The sequence below is a fragment of the Neofelis nebulosa genome, chromosome 12 (genome assembly GCF_028018385.1).
Source record: "Neofelis nebulosa isolate mNeoNeb1 chromosome 12, mNeoNeb1.pri, whole genome shotgun sequence".
Lineage (NCBI taxonomy): Eukaryota > Metazoa > Chordata > Mammalia > Carnivora > Felidae > Neofelis > Neofelis nebulosa.
In genome coordinates, this window is record NC_080793.1 from 22,316,597 (window position 1) to 22,336,313 (window position 19,717).

The 19,717-nt window shown below is 42.0% G+C and overlaps 1 protein-coding gene across 29 annotated transcripts in view; it reads left to right on the forward strand.

The window, feature by feature from the left end:
• Positions 1-19,717, forward strand: part of SUSD1 (sushi domain containing 1) — a 305,056-nt gene that overhangs the window by 23,717 nt on the left and 261,622 nt on the right. For 28 of the 29 annotated variants that reach the window (XR_009251485.1, XR_009251480.1, XR_009251484.1 and 25 more), the window contains 4 exons: positions 4,044-4,157; positions 6,792-6,947; positions 18,619-18,771; positions 19,433-19,612. Coding sequence is in view for 19 of the 29 variants with exons in the window: in XM_058694525.1 (XP_058550508.1) it covers positions 4,044-4,157; positions 6,792-6,947; positions 18,619-18,771; positions 19,433-19,612 (603 nt within the window). In the remaining 10 variants the exon portion in view is untranslated. The remainder of the gene's footprint in view (positions 1-4,043; positions 4,158-6,791; positions 6,948-18,618; positions 18,772-19,432; positions 19,613-19,717) is intronic. The other variant, XM_058694535.1, reaches the window with a different exon arrangement.

Here is a 19,717-nt window from a genome sequence, read left to right on the forward strand (position 1 = left end):
AACTTTACATTCTGTCCTTCACTAATTCAGACTGGACTTCCTTTAATTTATCTGAGTGGGTGGCACTACTTTATTTCTTAATTTTTTTGTGTGTGTTTATTAGATTCAATCAAGGATTGAATGAAATAATCCTTTTCTATCTGATACAAGTTTCTGGAACTGGATGTATAAAAATGCTTCCATGTTTATAAAGACAAATATTCCATATAAGAAAACAACTCAGACATTTTGTTATTTTGTTGTTGGTTTCATTAATATGGTATTTATTTCTGTTATTGCACAATACATACACAGAAGAATGTTCATCATTATATGGTTGATCACAGTGGATTTGTGGACTTGACCAGGATCCATTTTTTCAAAAGTATTTCCAGAATTTTGGTTGCGTGTGGTTATGAATTGACAGTGTCCTACAGCACTGTTTAAAAATGTTATATGTTAAAATGGTTACATATATTTACCTGATGGACATTTAGGTATGGGGATGCATTCTCACTTCAGCTCTGCCTGTTGCCCTTATAATCCGGAGCCTCTCTGGTCCATTTCTCCAGGTTGTACAACTCTGTTCTATTCCAGGGTTAGCGAGGGCAACTGGGTATCCCATACTCCTTATCCGTATTTACACCTAGTTCCTTCACTTTGAGCCTGTCCCTTACTCCTCCCCTCTAAAGTGCTCAGTGGCCCCAATTCCTGAGCCTTTTGGGGTCAGCTCTTAGTTCCTCTTCTCAGGACATTCCCGTACGTCCATCTCTTCCATCTTATGAAATATTGTTGACATCCTCATTTGCCATCATCTTGTCTGCCAAAGTTTATGCCTTTCTGGTCCTAGATGTCATTCGGGGGGGGAGGGGGGTGGCTTTGAGAATGTATTAAATCTGCAGTGTTCAATTGGAAAGTCATTTGTAATAGAAAAACCTTTTAAAAAAATGTTTATTTTAAAAAGAGAGAGAGAGAGGGAGAGAATGAGTGAGAGAAGGGCAGAGCAGGGGGACAGAGGATCCAAAGCAGGCTCTGCGCTGCCAGCAGTGAGCCTGGCGTGGGTCTTGAACTCATGAACTACAAGGTCATGACCTGAGCCAAGGTCGGATGCCCAACTTACTGAGCCACCCAGGTACCCCTGTAATAAAAAAAACTTTTATGTGTATTTTCTTACAAGCTCTTTTTTATTCCTAATGTTGTGTGTTTGCATATGCTTTTTTCCTCTCACCAATTTCACTGAGTTATGACTACCAGTCTTTATGATGCACTGACTTTGGGGAAAGGTTTTTTTTTTTTTTTTTTATCCCAATGAATTTGAATATAGTTTTTTTCTTTCTTTTTTAAAAGATCTTATTTTTCAGTAATCTCTAAACCCATTGTGGGGCTTGAACCCACAACTCTGAGATCAAGAGTTGCATGTTCCACTGACTAAGCCAGCCAGGTGCCCCTGATTTCTTCTTTACTAATTCCTCACCCTCTCCCCAGATAAACCTCTATTTTCTTTTAGGAATTTATTTTCCCCCTGAATTTCTTGCATTAAAATTCTAAGGGGTGTGTGTGTGTGTGTGTGTGTGTGTGTGTGTGTGTGTGTGTGTGTGTTTCCTGGCTGGCTGCTTTCTTTCTCTCTTTGAAAGTACCAAACCATGAAAAACCCAAAAGTTTCTGCAGTAAATACCTTCTTATATCTAGTATTAAACATTCAATTTTGCTATCCTCTTAGTCCTGAGAATTTTTAAGAGGCTGTTCTGCAGTTCCCAAGTAGGTTTTTTAGGGGGGACACTCATCTTTTGTTTTATTTTGTAGTCTTATCACATGGTTACATGGTAGTCAGATAGAATGTCCTCTACAATCTCTACTTTTTTTTGCACCTTGTTGCATTTTTTTGTAATGGTCTGGGATATAACACATTTTGTAAATATTCTGTGGTTAATTTCATATCCCTTAGTGATAAGCAGTGGTTTGTCTCATTTCTGTGTTATATTTGTTTTAAAAGAAAAAGCAGGCATGGTTAATGAGCAGTACAGATCTTCCTGAGTTTATGATTGGATTACATCCTAACTTGAAAATCTCCTAAGTCAAAAATGCATTTCATACTCCTAACCTATCAAACATTGTAGCTTAGCCATGCCTACCGTAAACTCGCCCAAAACAAGTTTGCCTACAGTTGGGCAAAATCACTTAACTATTTTATACTGAAATGTTGAATATCTCATGTAATTTATTGAATACCATACTGAAAATGATAAACAGCATGGCCGTGTGGGTGCAGAATGGTTCCTGAGCATATGGGTTGTTTACCTTTCTGACTGGGAGCCGCAGCTGGCTGTCACTGCCCAACATCATGACAGAGGGTCACTGCGTATCACTGGCCTGGGGAAAGATAAAAATTCAAAGTGTGTTTTCTACTGAATGTGTATCACTTTTGCTCCATTGTAAAGCTGAAAAGTTGTAAGGTGAACCATCGTAAATCAGGGATTGTCTGTCCTTGGAAATCTCCCCGTCTCAGTTGCTTAGAGCAACCTGAGGGCTAAGTCTTTATTAGCTGGGTGGTAATGGGGCCAAGGCTAAGATGGAATTTCATGCTCAAAGTCTGTCCTCATTAGGCCACTCCTGAAATTACAGACACTCTGAGGACAACGTGATATCCCACATAGCCTCAGGTAGAAATTCTTGATCTTGGGGCATATATGGATCACGGTCTGGTAGATTTGTGTGCGTGTGTGTGTGTGTGTGTGTGTGTGTGTGTGTGTTAGCCTCACACATTTTTACTGCCTATGTGAGTAATTGGGATCTGGTCATCTGGCTGGGACCTGGCTATTATCTCAATGGCACTTTTTTTCTAAGTTTATTTATTTTGAGAGAGAGAGCAAGAGTGAGGGAGGGGCAGAGAGAGAGGTGAGGAGAGATAGGATCCCAAACAGGGTCTGCACTGACAGCACGGAGCCACACGTGGGGCTCGAACTCACGAACTGTGAGATCATGACCTGAGCCAAAATCAAGAGTTTGACTCTTAACCGACTGAACCACCCAGGTGCCCCTCAATGACATTTTAAACACATTCATTTTTTTCCCTAAAAGAAAAAATGATAGGGTAATAGATGAGTTCTTCTGCCTTCCACTTGCTCTTTGAGTTGTAGCAAGTAGGATTACAGGTTCCTTTATCCATTTGGTCAATAAAAGTATATTGAATGTTTTTATACTGTGCCATGATGATATGTGGGCAAATGACATAATCCCTGTCCTTGAGGAGAAGCTCATTAATAAAATGCAGCTGGGAAGACAGAGCTGGAACAGTGTATAATAACAAATTTACATGGTGGATGTGGGAATTTACAAGGGTTAGTGGAGCACAGAGGAAGATACATTTAATTTCCCCCAAGAACGGAGGAATGGGGAAGACCCCAGGGAGAATGTGATGTTTAAGGGGTGTCTTGAAACAGGAATGGGTGCAAGCTGGAGAGAGAAGGTGGGATAGGCATTCTAGTTGAAGGGCAAACCGTGACTACAGCATGAAGTAGGACAGTGGCTAGCATGGGTGGGAAAAAGGGGTCGTTGGCCTCCTGCCTAGAGAATACTGTGTGTGGTTTGGGTTTGGAAACAGTGAGGCTTGGAGGGATTAGCTTAGAGTTGGACTGTTAAGAGCTTTGATTGCCAGGTAGAGATATTTGCACTTTACTCTGTGGTCAGTGAGTAGCTGTTTTGTTGCAGGTTTTTAAGGATGGGATCAGATCTATCTTTTATAATTTTGCAATTCAAATTTTGGTTTTTCATTGTAAATGTCTACTACCCAAAATAGGACTGAAGTTTTCTTTTCCTGGGGCACCTGGGTGGCTCAGTCGGATAAACGTCCGACTTCTGCTCAGGTCATGATCTCACTGCTCAGGTCATGATCTCACGGCTCATGGGTTCGAGCCTCATGTGGGTCTCTGACAGCCCAGAGCCTGGAGTCTGCTTCGGATTCTGTGTCTCCCTCTCTCTGCCCCTCCCCCACCCATGCTCTGTCTCTGTGTCTCAAAAAAAATGTGGAAGTTTTCTTTTCCTGAAATATACAATTTATGATTCAGGTTTAGATGTCTGTGCCACTTGCCACAAACATGCTACCTGCAAGCAAACAGAAGGGATGAAGATGTGTATTTGCAAGTACGGATTTGTGGGCAATGGGAGGACTCACTGCGTTGGTAAGTTCTGAATCCCGGGTCAAGATGAAAAGTTGAATCAACTAATAAGATTCTCTAGTATTAAAGAGCTTATTACTTCCTTGTGGGGAAAATGTTGTTTTGTTCACGTGTTTTTCTTACAAGAAGTTTTGTCTGTTATAATACTCCTTTCCTTTAGTGTTTCCCCAAACCCCTTTCTTTAGCATTTCCAAGGACGTATCTTTCAATGTTAGAGGGTTGTTGAACTTGAATCTCTGGCAACTCTCTGACCTAACACAAATTTGAAATGTTTCAAGTCTTGAGTTTAACTTAACTTGAATGAATGTTGTATTCCTAAATTTCTCCTGGTTGTTTTGGTGAAAACGATGAGTATTAGTACCCTGAGGAAAAACAAAATACAATTGCCTATTGGACTTCTTGGCTAATTGGTGAAATACTGTTGCTTAGAGTCTTATGACTACCAGAATCCATCCTCCAGATTTTTTATAGTTGTAGCCCTTTGGGGTCTTGGGTGTCTTAAAGGAATACAAAGACCTTTAGTCTAGAAGTGTCTAAGATTATTTTTTGCTTCATGGTGTCCACTATGCCATGAGAGTTGGGCAATATCCAGGTTCAAGCCCAACTCAGAGAGAGGGAGAACCTCACAGCATATTTATAATAGTGAATGTTGGGAGAACACAGTTTTCTCCCAGGAACCTTATTACGTGCAGTACAAATATTGATAGTTGTGCACTGACAGTGTATACAACCTTGTTGTGATATCTTTGGGTTTTTTCTACCTAAAGAAAAATAATAATTCTGAGTTCCAAAAGTCATATTCTACTTCAAAGATAACATGCTTTCACAGTCACACATCACTGCCCATTCCTGCAGACTGGAATGGTGTCACCTTTGACCCTCTTTCTTTAGGATTCTGTCCGGAGAATCGTGGCTGCCTTGCAGTCTGAGGCTCCTGACGAATTTCCCCCACCCCTCTCCTCTGGCAGATGGCTGGCAGGGGCTTGGAAATGAGGTTGGAATCCAGCATGGACAAGCTTTTTCTGTTCCTTCCCCTAATACAGTCCCCCTCCCATGTAAGCCACCCCACTCTCGATTCTTCTTTGACTTCTGAGTAGAAGCTTCTCCTAATGGGATGAAGGGGCTTTATTAATTCATGTGACACTCGCTCTCAGACACTGGACCCTGCGTATCCCAGTACTTGGCCTGCTGAGACCACACCGTAGCATGAATACGTGTCTGCCAGGCCTGCTGTAACCTGGTGTTAAGTCAGGGGACCCAAGAAATTTAGAATTCTCTACAAACCCAGTGTCCCTGCTGGGAAATCTGCAGGGGAGACGAGTGTCAGAAACAATAGCAAAGGGCAGGAATATGCCATTTTGGGTCTGAAAGCCCGGTGCAGTGCTCATAAGCTGGGCTGGAAACTTGGCCTGGCTGTGACTTGAGGGTTCTGTTTCTCTACCGTTCTGTGCAGATTTCACCGTAGACGGTTTTGACAATGAACTGTGTTCCATGTTCAGTTACATTTCCAAAAAGATAATGCCTATAAGGAAAATGAGGGGGAAGAAAAAAAAAAGGAACACTGGATTTTGGGGAGGGTACTTTTTAATGCAATTGTGAGACGCGATTGAAGTGCTTTGAAGGAACCAGTGCTGTAGTGAAACACCAAATAACAATCCGAAGAAGTTGATGACCTCCCCTGCTCCCCCCAAGACAAAACAAAACTAGCTGGATAGATCAGCTCTGAAAGAATGAATAAGAAACTGGTCACAGGAGTTCTGATGTAGAGTCCAGGGCAGAGTCAACAAAAGTCTGGCCTGCAGGCCAAATTTGGCTGCTGCCTGTTTTTGTAAATAGAGTTTTATTAGAACACAACATTGCTCATCTGTTTACTTATTGTGGTGGCTGCTCTCGTGTTCCAAAAGCATGGAAGCAGAGACTGATGATGGGTCCTTCACTGAAAAAGTTTGTTGACCCCTGAGCTACGGAACAGAGACAGGAGGGAGGTTTACTTTCATTTTACATCCCTGTCAAATTATCGAATTAAAAATATTCAGGGCAGGCTTCTGTGGGCTCATCAAGCTCCTCTCTTTCAGCTCCTTCTCACTGGGTGACTAATATTATTCACATGGGTCATTGACGATTAGCAGGAGCTGTTATTAGCCCTGCTCCCGGATGAGGCTTAAGCACTAATTCCATTGTGTTTCCTGGTAACTCAGAAGTAACGAATTTTCCGGTTAATCACTGGATGCAAAATCGTCCTATTCTGCCTTTCATGAAAAAAGCAAGAGAATGGTTGGTGGAGCTGGAAAAATGGGTTGCTGCGGATTCGTTTCCCCAGGCCTATGATAAAATCTTTTTAAATACGGAGAAGTTGAAAAAGAATCCCCTTCGCCCAGTCTTCAAAAAAGATGAATGATCAGATTAAGATGTTGGGTTTCTCTTGTGGTTTTATATACACCTCGTGCACGCTCCAAGGGGCCCGTGCCCTATCATGTGAGAGGCCTGGTGAAAAGAAAAGAGGCTGGGGGATAGACCACTGAGACGTTGTCAATGCAGTAGCAACTCCTGAGTCTGTAGCACAGCAGAACAGTCTGGGTTGTTGAACATGGTATGGATTGATAGCCCTTTCTGTGTGTTATTTCAATGTATCAACAGATAAAAATGAGTGCCAGTTTGGAGCCACTGTGGTCTGTGGAAACCACACATCTTGCCACAACACGCTCGGAGGCTTTTATTGCATTTGCCTAGAAGGATATCGAGCCACGAATAACAACAAAACATTCATTCCCAATGATGGCACCTTTTGCACAGGTACTCAAGAAGGGGGCTGCAGGGATGGCATCCTGGTGATGGCGGGACAGTATCTGCAGTGGGGAGGAGGGAGGTGGCTTGGCTGGGACAGGGTGTGATTTAAAGGAGGAACCCTCCTTTGTTTAGAAGGTCCATGAGCGGGGTGCCTAAGTGGCTCAGTTGGTTGAACATCTGATTTTGGCTCACGTCATGATCTTGTGGTTTGTGGGTTCAGGCCCCTGTGTCGGGCTCCGTGCTGACAGCTTGGAGCCTGGAGCCAGCTTCTGATTCTATGTCTCCCTCTCTCTCTCTGCCTCTCCACCGCTCATGTTCTGTCTCGCTCTCTCTCTGTCTCAAAAATAAATAAACATTAAAAAAAAATTAAAAAAAAAACTAGATAGTAAAAAAAAAAAAGAAAAAAGGTCCATGAGGGAAATTTGGATGTGGACTGAGTATTAGTTAATATTAGGGAATTCTTGTTAATTTTGTTAGCTGTGATATTTGAGATATTCTTAATTTTATTATTTTTTTAATGTTTATTTTTGAGAGAGTGAGTGGGGGAGGGACAGAGAGAGACAGAGAGAGAGAGAGAGAGAGGGAGAAAATCCCAAGCAAGCTCCACGCCCCTTGCAGGGCCCGTTTCGGGGCTCAATCCCACAACTGTGAGATCATGACCTGAGCCAAAATCAAGAGTTGGACGCTTAACTGGGACTGAGCCACCCGGCCAGGCACCCCAGTTTGCGATAATATTTCTATTTTGGGAGATGCATGCTGAAATATCTAGGAACAGTATTATCTGCTGTTATTAGGATCTATAAGGAATCTTAAATGACAAGATGTAAATGTTGAATCTTGAGGGAGCGGGTCTATGGGAGTTGTGTATAGTATTCTTTTTCTTGTTCTATGCATTTGAGCGGTACTCTTAGAGATGGTATGCCATCTGCAGGTGGGGTGTTCTTGGGGTGACGCTGGCACTCACCACTGTGCACACTGTGGGCCCCGGGGGTGGGCATTCAGATGTTGGCTTCTGGGAGATCAGAGCACAGCCCTGTTAGAGATGGGGAATGAGGTGTGAGGCGTGCAACTCTTTGGGTCTCAGTTTTGAAGCTTCGGGCATATGTTGGTTGAATACAGTGGGTCGGCAAAATCCTAATTTTCAATGGGCCCTCTGTTAGCCAGACTCTATTTCCCAGCATGTATGACACTATAGGTCTTTGGTTTTCTAACAAAATCTATGAACAGTAAGGAAGAGGAAAGTCAGGAAAAGACTCCTGGTTCTAAGATGGTTTTGCATAGACTTAATGACTCTGCTTAAAAGCTTTGTGATATTTAAAGATTTTCAGAGAAAAGGAAGGGGGAGGAGAACATGTTTTATCTCCTTACCCACCAGGAAGCACAGATCCTGATGCTCTGATTCATTCTCCTTCTTGACCTGTACCAAGGTCAAAATCCCCCAAAGGGTAGCACATTTGATTTATTCTTGGCATCAATGAACCACATTCCCTTAGAGAAAACATTTTGGGATACATTGTTGTTTTAGGTAGCAGACCACTTGCTACATGATTGCCAGAGTGCAATCCTGCAAAATTAAATTAGATACATTAAAAAATATATCAATTTTTTTTAAAAAAACCTTACAAGATGATGATGTTATGTTCAGCTCATTCAATACACATTTCTCATGCACGGCCTGTGTGCCATGGCTGTGCCAGCGGGAGGTGATGGCAGACCATTAATTTCATTAGAAAGTGTTAGTTGTAGGTAAGCAAAGGTTACTTTCTGGAATCTGGAATCCACTGGGGCTCTTATCTTGAAAGCAGGGAAGGGATCAGGGAACTTTCTGGAGGACATGATACTGGAAATTGTGCTTTCAAGGCTGTGGGAGTTGGCCAGGAAAAACTTTTATAACTGTGTAGAAGACTATAGTTCCCAAGGATGCATTTGACTTTAAAACAATAAGAAGAAGGAAAGAAGAAGAAGAAGAAGAAAGAAATATTTTATGCAGGGGCCAAGTAGATGTCAGCCTAATAAGAACCAGTCTTTCTGGAACAAAATCCTAATCTAGGCTCTGCTTCTATTCTACTTCTTGTAATTATTTAGTGATCTTTCTTTTTTTTTTTTTTAAATGAGATAGGGGTGCCTGGGTGGCTCGGTCGGTTAAGTGTCTGACTTCAGGTTATGATCTCACGGTCCATGAGTTCGAGCCCCGCGTCGGTCTCTGTGCTGACAGCTCAGAGCCTGGAGCCTGTTTCAGATTCTGTGTCTCCCTCTCTCTCTGCCCCTCCCCTGTTCATGCTCTGTCTCTCTCTGTCTCAAAAATAAACGTTAAAAAAATTTTTAAAAAAATGAGATATAATTCACATACCATCAAATTCACCCTTTTGAAGTATACAGTTCAGTGGTTTTTCGTATATTCACAAAGTTGTGCGATTATCACCACTATCTAATTTTAGAATATGTCCATCATCTCAAAAGAAGCCCCATATCCATTGGCAGTCATTTTTATGACCTTTCCTTTTGAAGTCTCCAGTTATGACTTTGTAAAAGCTGGTGGATGACTTTTGTCAATGATACTGAGTTTGTATCAGAAGCACAGTTGCCACTTAAAAAGGGGGGAGGGGCGCCCCTGAGTGGCTCAGTCAGTTGAGCATCTGACTCTTGATTTCGGCTCAGGTCTTGATCTCATGGTTCATGAGTTCGAGCCCTTATATCTGGGCTCTGTGCTGACAGTGCAGAGCCTGCTTGGGATTCTCTCTCTCTCCTCTCTCTCTGTCCCCTCTCCTGCTCATTCTCTCTCTCAAAATAAATAAACATTAAAAAAAAAAAGAGTCACAGTTGCCACAGAAATGTCAGTGGACTTTATCTGGGGCAGAGGCTTAGCCAGTTTTGGGGGCATCAGCAGTTATCTGGTGTTTGTCTGGAATCACAGGATATGGATCCTAATTCCTGAATTCTGAGAACTCCTGTGACCTGGTGTTTATTGTACTTTGCAGAGGTTAAGCCAATTTTAGGAGCTGGTTGCAGGTAGGCCTCTTTGGATGTCACCAGCGAGAGGTGAGGAATGAGTTGTAGGGGTTCTGGTTACAGAGAACCTGCAGATGTTTTGGTCCCCAGGGCTGCCCCCAAACAACTTCTGGGGAACATGGAAACTTTGCAGGGGAAGAGGCTGTGTGGCACCTCCAGTGGGAGGGTGGTTTGGCTCGGGTGACCTGACAGTAAGTCCAGAGAAATGAAATTGATGAGGGAATATGCGGGCACTGTCATGTCCCTGCCAGCACAACTCCAGAGAGGCAGGGCCCTATCAGGGCTGCTGCAAACTGCAAACTGTCTTCCCTGAACCTTTGAATTGCCCACATCTTGGGAATCCATCTTGACTCTGATGGCAGCCACAGCCTTCTTTCTTGTCAGCTCATTTCCCACAGTATCATGGGACTGATACCATTTCTTCTGGAGAAATGCGATAGCATTTCAGCCTTGACTGCGAAATGGGGAAAAGGGAAGGGGGAAAAAAAAACCTAGAGGGAGTGAATGCCTTGCTATTCCAGCAGTTCCTGGAACCTTCTGCTCAAAGCCTGTTTCACGTAGGTCTGCCTATGCTAAAGTAAACCCCTTCATTCTAAGAGGTAAATCCCTACCCCCGCCAGGACAAGTCTTTTGGTTTCTCTCCCAAGTCAGGAGCCTATTTTCTGTGTGAGCCTTTGCCCACAAGCTTCTCAGCTGCCCTGTTGTTTCAGGTCCTGGAGCCGCCTGCTGTGGCCTCAGGCACAAATGCGTAGTCCCAGGAGACTCTGCTGGCTCTATGTGGGGTATTGCTCAATAAGCTTGCAGCTGTCCTGAGGTTTCTCCTGGTGCTGTCTCCAAATGGGATTTTGCTCCCCAAATACTTTTTATGTGTTTTTAAAAATTTTTTTTAATGTTTTTTATTTGAGAGAGAGCGAGAGAGAGACAGAGGGCGCATGAGCAGGGGGAGGGGCACAGTGAGAAAGGGACACAGAATCGGAAGCAGGCTCCAGGCTCTGAGCTGTCAGCACAGAGCCCAACGAGGAGCTCGAACTCACAAGCCATGAGATCATGACATGAGCTGGAAGTCAGAAGGAGGCTCAACGGACTAAGCCACCCAGGCGCCCCTCCCCAAATCCTAATCCTTTGTTTTAGCTTGGTTTCATTACTAAAGTGTTATGTTTCACTACTCTGAAAGAGGGAAGAAGCAAGAAAAGATAAACCTAAGGAAAAGTGCACTGGGGGACTATTGCTGCCCACTTCCCAGAGCGCTGCTCATAACCGTTGGCTCCTTGCCTGCCTTCCCTGTGGAATCCCCCTGAAGTCTCCTAGTAGTGGTAGGTGATAGCTTCAGGCCCCTGCTCCTAGGAAGGAGAGAGAGAGGCAAAAGGTTCTGAATCAAAAGATAATTAAACCAAAGCTCCCTTCCTTAAATGCTAGAGGCCTTGACTAAGGCACCATGTTTTCTCTTTGGGAGTGAGGGGGCATACCTGAGCTCCCCCCACAGCTGAGCATCCCCCTCACTTCACTCTTGCCTCTTGCTCGCTCAAGCCCCAGAATATGGGTATCCCATGTCCTTTCCCAAGGCCCTGTTGAATGTAGTAAAATATGCACACATGGTTCTTTTTTGCTCCACTCGTTTAAAGTTTTTGGGAGGAGTAATTGGGACAGGAGCTTTGGAGCATCTATAAAGTAGGTTTTCCTAAGCAAACTATTGATATTGGCAAGATTGTGAAGGAAATGGGTAGCCCTTTGAGTTCAGGCTGTTTGTTCATGATCAGTGCCTCTCTGAGCATGATGTTGGAAATGGTTCTTCATTTATTCAGCTATTACATTAACAAAAGTTGTGTCAAGAAGGATGGAGCTGTTACCCTAGGATGGAACTCTGGAAGAGAGTAGAGGTGAATTTAGTTTTGATTGTAGTGATTGTTTCTCCTAAAACAAGACAGAGCAGGGGCAACTTGCTGGCTCAGTTAGTTGAGCGTCCAACTCTTGATTTTGGCTCAGGTCATGATCCCAGGTCATGATCCCAGGGTCATGGGATCAAGCCCCATGTTGGGCTCTATGCTGGCCATGGAGCCTGCTTAAGATTCATTCTCTCTCTCTCTCTCTCTCTCTCTCTCTCTCTCTCTCTCTCTCTTTCTCTCTTTCTCTCCCCCTCTCTCTGTCCCTCTCCCCTGCTCATACTCTCTAAAATTAAAAAAAAAAAAAAAGGATAAGCCAGTATGTTTTTCCCCATAAGAAGGAATATAGCTTTAAAAAAAAGAGGAATATAGTTTTGTTTTTTTCCATTTATTAAAAAAATCACATATTCATGTAGAATAGTCAAGCAGTTATATAAAAACATAAAGGAGAAAGAAAAAAGTCATCTAATATTAACTCAGAGGCAACAGCTCTTTTTTTCCATTAAAATTTTTTTTCAAGTTTATTTATTTTGAGAGAGAGGGGAAAATGCATGCACAAGTAGGGGGAATCGCAGGGAGAGAGGAGAGAAAGAGAATCCCAAGCAGTCTCTGCACCGTCAAGTGCAAAGCCCAAGGTGGGGCTCGAACTCACAAACCGCGAGATCGTGACCTGAGCCAAAATCAAGAGTCAGATGCTTAACCAATTGAGTCACCCAGGCACCCTTAATAATCTTGGTTTTACATGAGTATTTGTGTCTCTCTAAACATGGTTTTTTAAGATGTAGGCTTTGAGCTGAACTTCACATTTGAGGAGGGAAAATGGCAGGAAGAAAACAATTACTTTCCAGGATGTGGGGAAGTAATTTTTGTCTTACCTTCATGGAGTTGGAAGGAACTAGTTGTTAGTTGTTGATGTGGAGAAAAGCAGGCTGTGAGAGCATTTCATGAATGTGAAAGTTCTTCAGTGCATTTTTCCTCATGGAGTTCATTCTAAGTCTTCAGATTTTAAAGGCTTCTGCAGGCAAAGGCTTGTGTGTTTTTTTTTTTTTTGTGTGTTTTTTTTTTTAATTTTTGAGAGAGAAAGAGAGAGAGAGAGAAAGAGAACGAGCACGGGAAGAGCAGAGAGAGAGGGAGACACAGAATCTGAAGCAGACTCCAGGCTTCAAGCTATTAGCACAGAGCCCAATGCAGGGCTCAAACTCACGCAGTGTGAAATCATGACCTGAGCCAAAGTTGGATGCTTAAGCGACTGAGCCACCCAAGTGCCCCAGAGCTTGTGTTTAATGGGGGATTCACAGACTTGCCTCTCTGGCACTCTTGCCAAAGCTAAAGTCTTGCCTCTATGATACTCCTTTTCTACCTAAGGGCCCTCCAGATGGATCTTTTGATTCTGTTTTAGAGCATTCAAATCTAGTGGAACAAGCCATGTGGCCACTCCTCAGACCGCAGCCAAGAAACCCATGAGAGTGTGTATATGTGTGTGTGAGCATTGCTCATGGTCACATTCAGGGTTTGGTGAGGGTTCTGACGGGGTGGCTTATGCTCCAGGGAGAACTGAGTCAGTAGAAAGGCAAGGCCCATTCATACGTTAGCTCACACGTACTGAGGAACTAATTAGCTTCATTTTACAAAAGTGTTTAGAATGGTTAAGGAACAGACCTTAGTCCATCTAGTAAGTAGCAAGATCAGTTCTCAAACCTGAGTCTGACTTTTGAACACAGGCTATTGGTTGAAAGGATTAAATATAGAATGCCAGGGCCCTAGGACCAGGTCAGTTTGTCCTGCTTAGTTTTGCTACTTTCTGGCAAGGAATTGTCCTGGCTGTGGATGAAGTTAAATAATCCTGTATATACAATGGGACAAGGAAAAATTTCCTCCCTTGATTAGTTAAGTACGTTGATAAGGTTGCTCACTTGCTCAGAATGTTTTTTCTTCACAAGCAAACATGGTATAACCTTGGAGGCCCATGGAATCCACCACATGGAGAAATTATTCTTTATTTTATTTTTATTTATTTTTTTAATATGAAATTTATTGTCAAATTGGTTTCCATATAACACCCAGTGCTCATCCCAACAGGTGCCCTCCTCAGTGCCCATCACCCACTTTCCCCTCCCTCCCACCCCCATCAACCCTCAGTTTATTCTCAGTTTTCAAGAGTCTCTTATGGTTTGCCTCCCTCCCTCTCTAACTTTTTTTCCCCCTTCCCCTCCCCCATGGTCTTCTGTTAAGTTTCTCAGGATCCACATAAGAGTGAAAACATACGGTATCTGTCTTTCTCTGTATGACTTACTTCACTTAGCATAACACTCTCCAGTTCCATCCACATTGCTACAAAAGGCCATATTTCATTCTTTCTCATTCTTTCTCATTGCCAACCCTCATAGTATTCCATTGTATATATAAGCCACAACTTCTTTATCCATTCATCAGTTGATGGACATGTAGGCTCTTTCCATAATTTGGCTATTGTTGAGAGTGCTGCTGTAAACATTGGGGTACAAGTGCCCCTATGCATCAGTACTCCTGTATCCCTTGGGTAAATTCCTAGCAGTGCTATTGCTGGGTCATAGGGTAGGTCTATTTTTAATTTTTTGAGGAACCTCCACACCGTTTTCCAGAGTGGCTCCACCCGTTTGCATTCCCACCAACAGTGCAAGAGGGTTCCTGTTTCTACATGGAGAAATTATTCTAATGAGCTTAACATGTTTATCCAGCTAAGATTCTAGAGTGGATTAGAAAAGGGATGGTTTGTGAACATTAAGAGGTCATTAAGAGTCAAAATCATATCAAACTAATTTCAGGGACCGATGGTAGATACTTGTGGACTTCATTAAGGCAGCTGATATCTTTGACAATGTCTGTGGACAAGATAGAATTATTGATTGGATAATGGTACAAACCAATTGCAATGGGAGACACAGTGTGGCTAGTACAGTCCTGGAGCCAGACACCTGGTTTCAAACTCTAGTGTTTTGACTCCTTAACCTGTGTGACTTCAGTCCAGTTACTTACCCACTCTATGCTTCACTTACCTCATCTGTAAAGTGGGGATACTAATAGCGTCCATTGTAAGGATTAAGTAAGATGAAAAATAATTAGTAATAAATAATGAAGTGTTTAGAACAGTACCTGGCATGTGCAAGTTGATATGCAGAGGTCATTGCTATTAGCATTCATTATAACAATCATTGTTATTAGGCTGTTGAATGACTGTACACAAAGCAAACTGATTAATGACCGTAGTGACTCATACAGAATTGATTAGTATGTAGAAACTCTTAAGTCTTTTCCATACCCTCACTACTTAGCCACATTTTTGCCCTGTAGTACTTGTACTGCCGATTTTTAGAAGTCTACTGAAAAATCCATTTATTCTCACTCTCTGTCTTTTGAGGAGTCTGGGGTAGGTGGGCAGGCTGGAAGATGATTTCTGTGTCAAAGGTATATGTATGCATTTTACAAACATACTCCTACTTGGAATACAAGATCTTGATAAGCTAAAACGATAGCTCCAATTCTAGGAACACATGCTGGATCCTGGAGTGTTGAAATCATCTCTAAAGTTTGTGATGGATTGAGATTGATTTTATTTCATACTATTTACATTTTAAGAATCCTTTGGTAACTATTACCCCAAATTCCATGATTCTGTTATCAACAATTAACTGAGTTTTCACTGGTTTCATTTCTTACCACTCTTTGTTGATAGAAGTTGTTTGTTTTTTTAATTATGTTTTCCCCTTTCTTCACAGTATTTATTCTGATGTTTTTCACTGGCTTGAATACTTTTCAAAGTCTTTTTCAGAAAAGAAATGCCAATAGTATAATTTCTGAGATCCTTCATGTTCTGAAATGTCACTCCTTGGCTTAAATATAGTATAATGTCTTGTTCCCTTTTCCTTAGAATTCTATAAATATTACTCTATTATTATCTGGTTTTCAGATAAGAAGTCCTAGGTCAGATTGTTTTCTTTTCCTCATAGATTACCATTCCTTTCTCTCTTCCTTTATAGATTTTTCTTTTATTCCATGAAATTCAGAATGACTTTTGTTTTCAACATTCATGCCTGTCACCTCAAAAGGCTGTTTGGATGTGAATACTTAAGCAGAGGAAATTTTTCCTTTGATATTAATTCTTATACATCAGCACCATTCCCTTCCACAATTCCTCTTAAATGGATACTGAATATTTTGGATCTGTCCTTATTTATTGTCCTATAGCTACTGTCTCATATAATTTCTTTTTCTTTCTTTCTTTAAAAAATGTTTTTATTTTTATTTTTGAGAGAGAGAGAGAGAGAGAGAGAGAGAGAGAGAGAGAGAAGGAGGAGGCGGCGTGGAGAGAGAGAGGGAGACACAGAATCCTTAGCAGGCTCCAGGCTCTGAGCTGTCAGCACAGAGCCCAATGCAGGGCTTGAACTCGTGAACTGCAATATCATGACCTGAGCTTAAGTCAGATGCTTAATCAACTGAGCCACCCAGGCACCCCCGTTATAATCTATTTTTCTGTGTTTTTGGAGAATTCTTCAAGTTGGAATTTGCAAGTTTATTTCTCAGCAGTGATTAACCTGTTATTCAATGCCTCTATTGGGTTTTTATTTTTGGCATTCATATTTTGTTTTTAATTTCTAAGATCTCATTTTTTTTCCAGAAGCTCCCCTCTTTTTTCATTGATTGTGGTATCTTTTTTTTTTTTTTTAGAGAGACAAAGAGATCATGAGTTGGGGAAAGGGGTAGAGGCAGAGAAAGAGAATCCCAAGCAGGCTCTATGCTCAGTGCAGAGCCACACATGAGGCTTGATCCCACAACCCTGGGATCACGACCTGAGCTGAAATCAAGAGTCAGATGCTCAACTGACTGAGCTACCCAGGCACCCCTCCTTTTTTTTTTTTAAGATTTTATTTTTAAGTAATCTCTGCATGTAACATGGGACTTGAACTCACAACCCTGAGGTCAAGAGTCACATGCTGTTACAACTGAGCCAGCCAGGCACCCTGATTATAGTATCTTCATTAATCTTCTGTATCTCTTCATATGTGAAGAGTGTTTTGGTCATCTATTACTGCGTGATTTGTACTCTCCATCTCCTCTCCCCACACTTCCTTTTAATGGCTTGAAACAACAATTTATTATTACTCACAATTCCATGGCTGGGTGGTTCTGTCACTCATGTGGAAACGTTCAGCTGGTGGCTGGACTGGGCTGGTAGTTAATAGAGGGCTTCTCTCACATTCTAGGGGCTTGATGCTGACTATCAGGCCACCTTAGATTTCCATGTGGCCTCTCTCTTCACATGGTATCTCATTTGTAGGGCATCCTCTGGCCTCTCTCCTAAGCATGATGGCTTGGATTTCCTTACAGCATGGCCACTGGATTCCAACAGATGGAAAGAGGAAGCTGTCACTTGTCTCTACTGTTAGTTTCAGAGCAGGCATAGCGTTAACTTCTGCATTCTATTGTCCAAAACAAGTCTCAAGACCAACCCAAGGGGAGGGGAAATGGATTCCACTGTTGAATCCCCAAGAAAGAGAGGGGAATGGCCGCCATCTTTGGAGACAGTCTTCCAGATTTTCCCGTAAGTCTGATACATTAAAGATATAGGCTGATCAGAATTGGTAGCTTGTATGGACTCTTTCAGCAATTAAATGAATTTCTGGCTCTCAAACAATGATCAGCGAGTGATGAGGAGTTCATTGGTCCAAGACCAAAAACCAAACAAAAGGGAGAATATAGTGAATTTTAATAAAGTCATAATTAAACAAATTTTAAAGGGTTCTGATATTACTTTCTTCCTTCTTTTATGAAATTATGGCTTTAGTAGTTTTTGGAAAACAAAACAAAACAACTCTTTATCTGGCAAAATAGAATATTGGCCACTTTATAGTGGCCCTTTCAAAATTACTGGCCTTTAAAATCCCAGAGATGGTTAAGAACCAGGTTTTCTTCAGTCCTGCTATTCCCTTGGTCCCCACCCCCACCTGGGTTCTTACAAGTGTCCTGGGAAAAGTCCCATTTCACTTAAGGTATTTTTTTCCTCTGGGTGAAATAGGAGTGTGAGTGTGTGTGTGTGTGTGTGTGTGTGTACATGTGTCTGATGGAATTCCTAAAGTTTTTAGTTTTGTTTTCCTAAGCCATTTCTTGGGGAAAAAACTGCCAGCTGGCAGAGAGGTTTCCTCTTCAGTGTCTGAATTACCATGTGGTTTTTACCTCTATACCTGATACTTCTGGCAGTCAAGAGGAGAATCGTCTGCCAAGGGGCATGTCTTTTTCCTCTTGAAGCCTGTTTTAAGCTCTTGGAATCTTGGTAAAATTGGTGAGACCTTTCTGAATTTTCCTCTGACGACCTGCCTCACCATCCTATGCTCATGAGCTGGAAAGCATTTTTCACTCTGGTTTAAATTGTTTTATATTTGGAGTTCTACTCCAGGTATTTTAGTATGAGGTAGAGGCCATCCTTATTTTGTAGTAATTGGATTTCTTTCAGCATGCTTTTTTTGGGTTCCTTTTGTTGGTGTCAGAGAGTTGGTGATGGTGGTTGGTTTTAGTGTATTTCCAGAACACATCGACAAGCATTTATGGAACACCTTTTAGTACTGTCGGTGTAAAGGACATATGAAAAGAACCTTTGAAGAATAAAATAAAATCAATGATACCATTGTAGACAAATGCATCCATTTTTGTAAGGGTAGATTGAGAATATGAGAAATGGCAGTCACAACAATGCCCCCTGCCCCTGTTTTTTCCTTTTTCTGTTTTTCTCTCCCTTCTTATATTTGGGTCTCAAGACATAGATGAGTGTGAGGTTTCCGGCCTGTGCAGACAAGGAGGACGGTGTGTGAACACTTATGGAAGTTTCGAATGCTACTGTATGGATGGGTACTTGGCAAAGAATGGGCCTGAGCCTTTCCACCCGACCAGAGACGCCACGTCATGCACAGGTGGGTTTCTGCCAAAGAAGGAAGCTTCTGAGGGCGAGATTCTGTTCTCAGATGACTTTCTCCTGAGCTGAGCCTGTGTCTTTGGGGTTGGGGTTGGGGTCTGTGTTGGGGATGTGAGTGGAGATTATCTATTCCTTGGCACAGCTGTACAACCTATGAAATAAAGCCAATGATACAGGGTAGAAGGGGGCTATCTTACATTTTTAAAAAAGCTACAATTTTTAGGGATTTTTAGCAGTAAATAGAAATTATGCTATTAAACATGATTTTAGGTAGTAAATATAGCTGATCTGGTAAGGACCAGTAGAAGAAAATTGACTCTGGAAATTCCAAAGCCATATATATCTTTAGGTATTTTGCAATTTAAATTTTTTACTTTGTTGGGCTAGGCTTCTCTTTAGGGTGAATTAGTGAAGGCTGACTGCCAAATTCCATCAGCTTTATGCATGTATGGATGCTATTACCTATGGAAGGCCAGAAGGCTGAATAGAGACAATCATTGGAAACGTGCCCAGAAGTCAAATGGAAATTAATCAGTCTGTAAAATATGACTCAGGTGTGTGTGGAGGGAGGGGGATGATGGGGCAGAGGTGGAGGGAGATGATGGATTTTGAAAATTTATATTCACATAGTAATGAATTTGACATTAATTTATTTTCAGAAATAGACTGTGGCACCCCTCCTGAGGTCCCAGATGGCTATATCGTAGGAAATTATACTTCTAGGCTTGGCAGCCAGGTTCGTTATGCTTGCAAAGAAGGATTTTTCAGTGGCCTGGAAGATACAGTTTCAAGCTGCACAGCCTTGGGCACGTGGGAGTCCCCAAAATTAAATTGCCAAGGTGAGTTTTCAAAAGGTCCAGGTTCCCAGATTGTATCATTTTGAGATTGTTTTCATATTTCTTTCTAAATTTCTCTTTAGGGTAGTGAATGAATTAAATAGATCC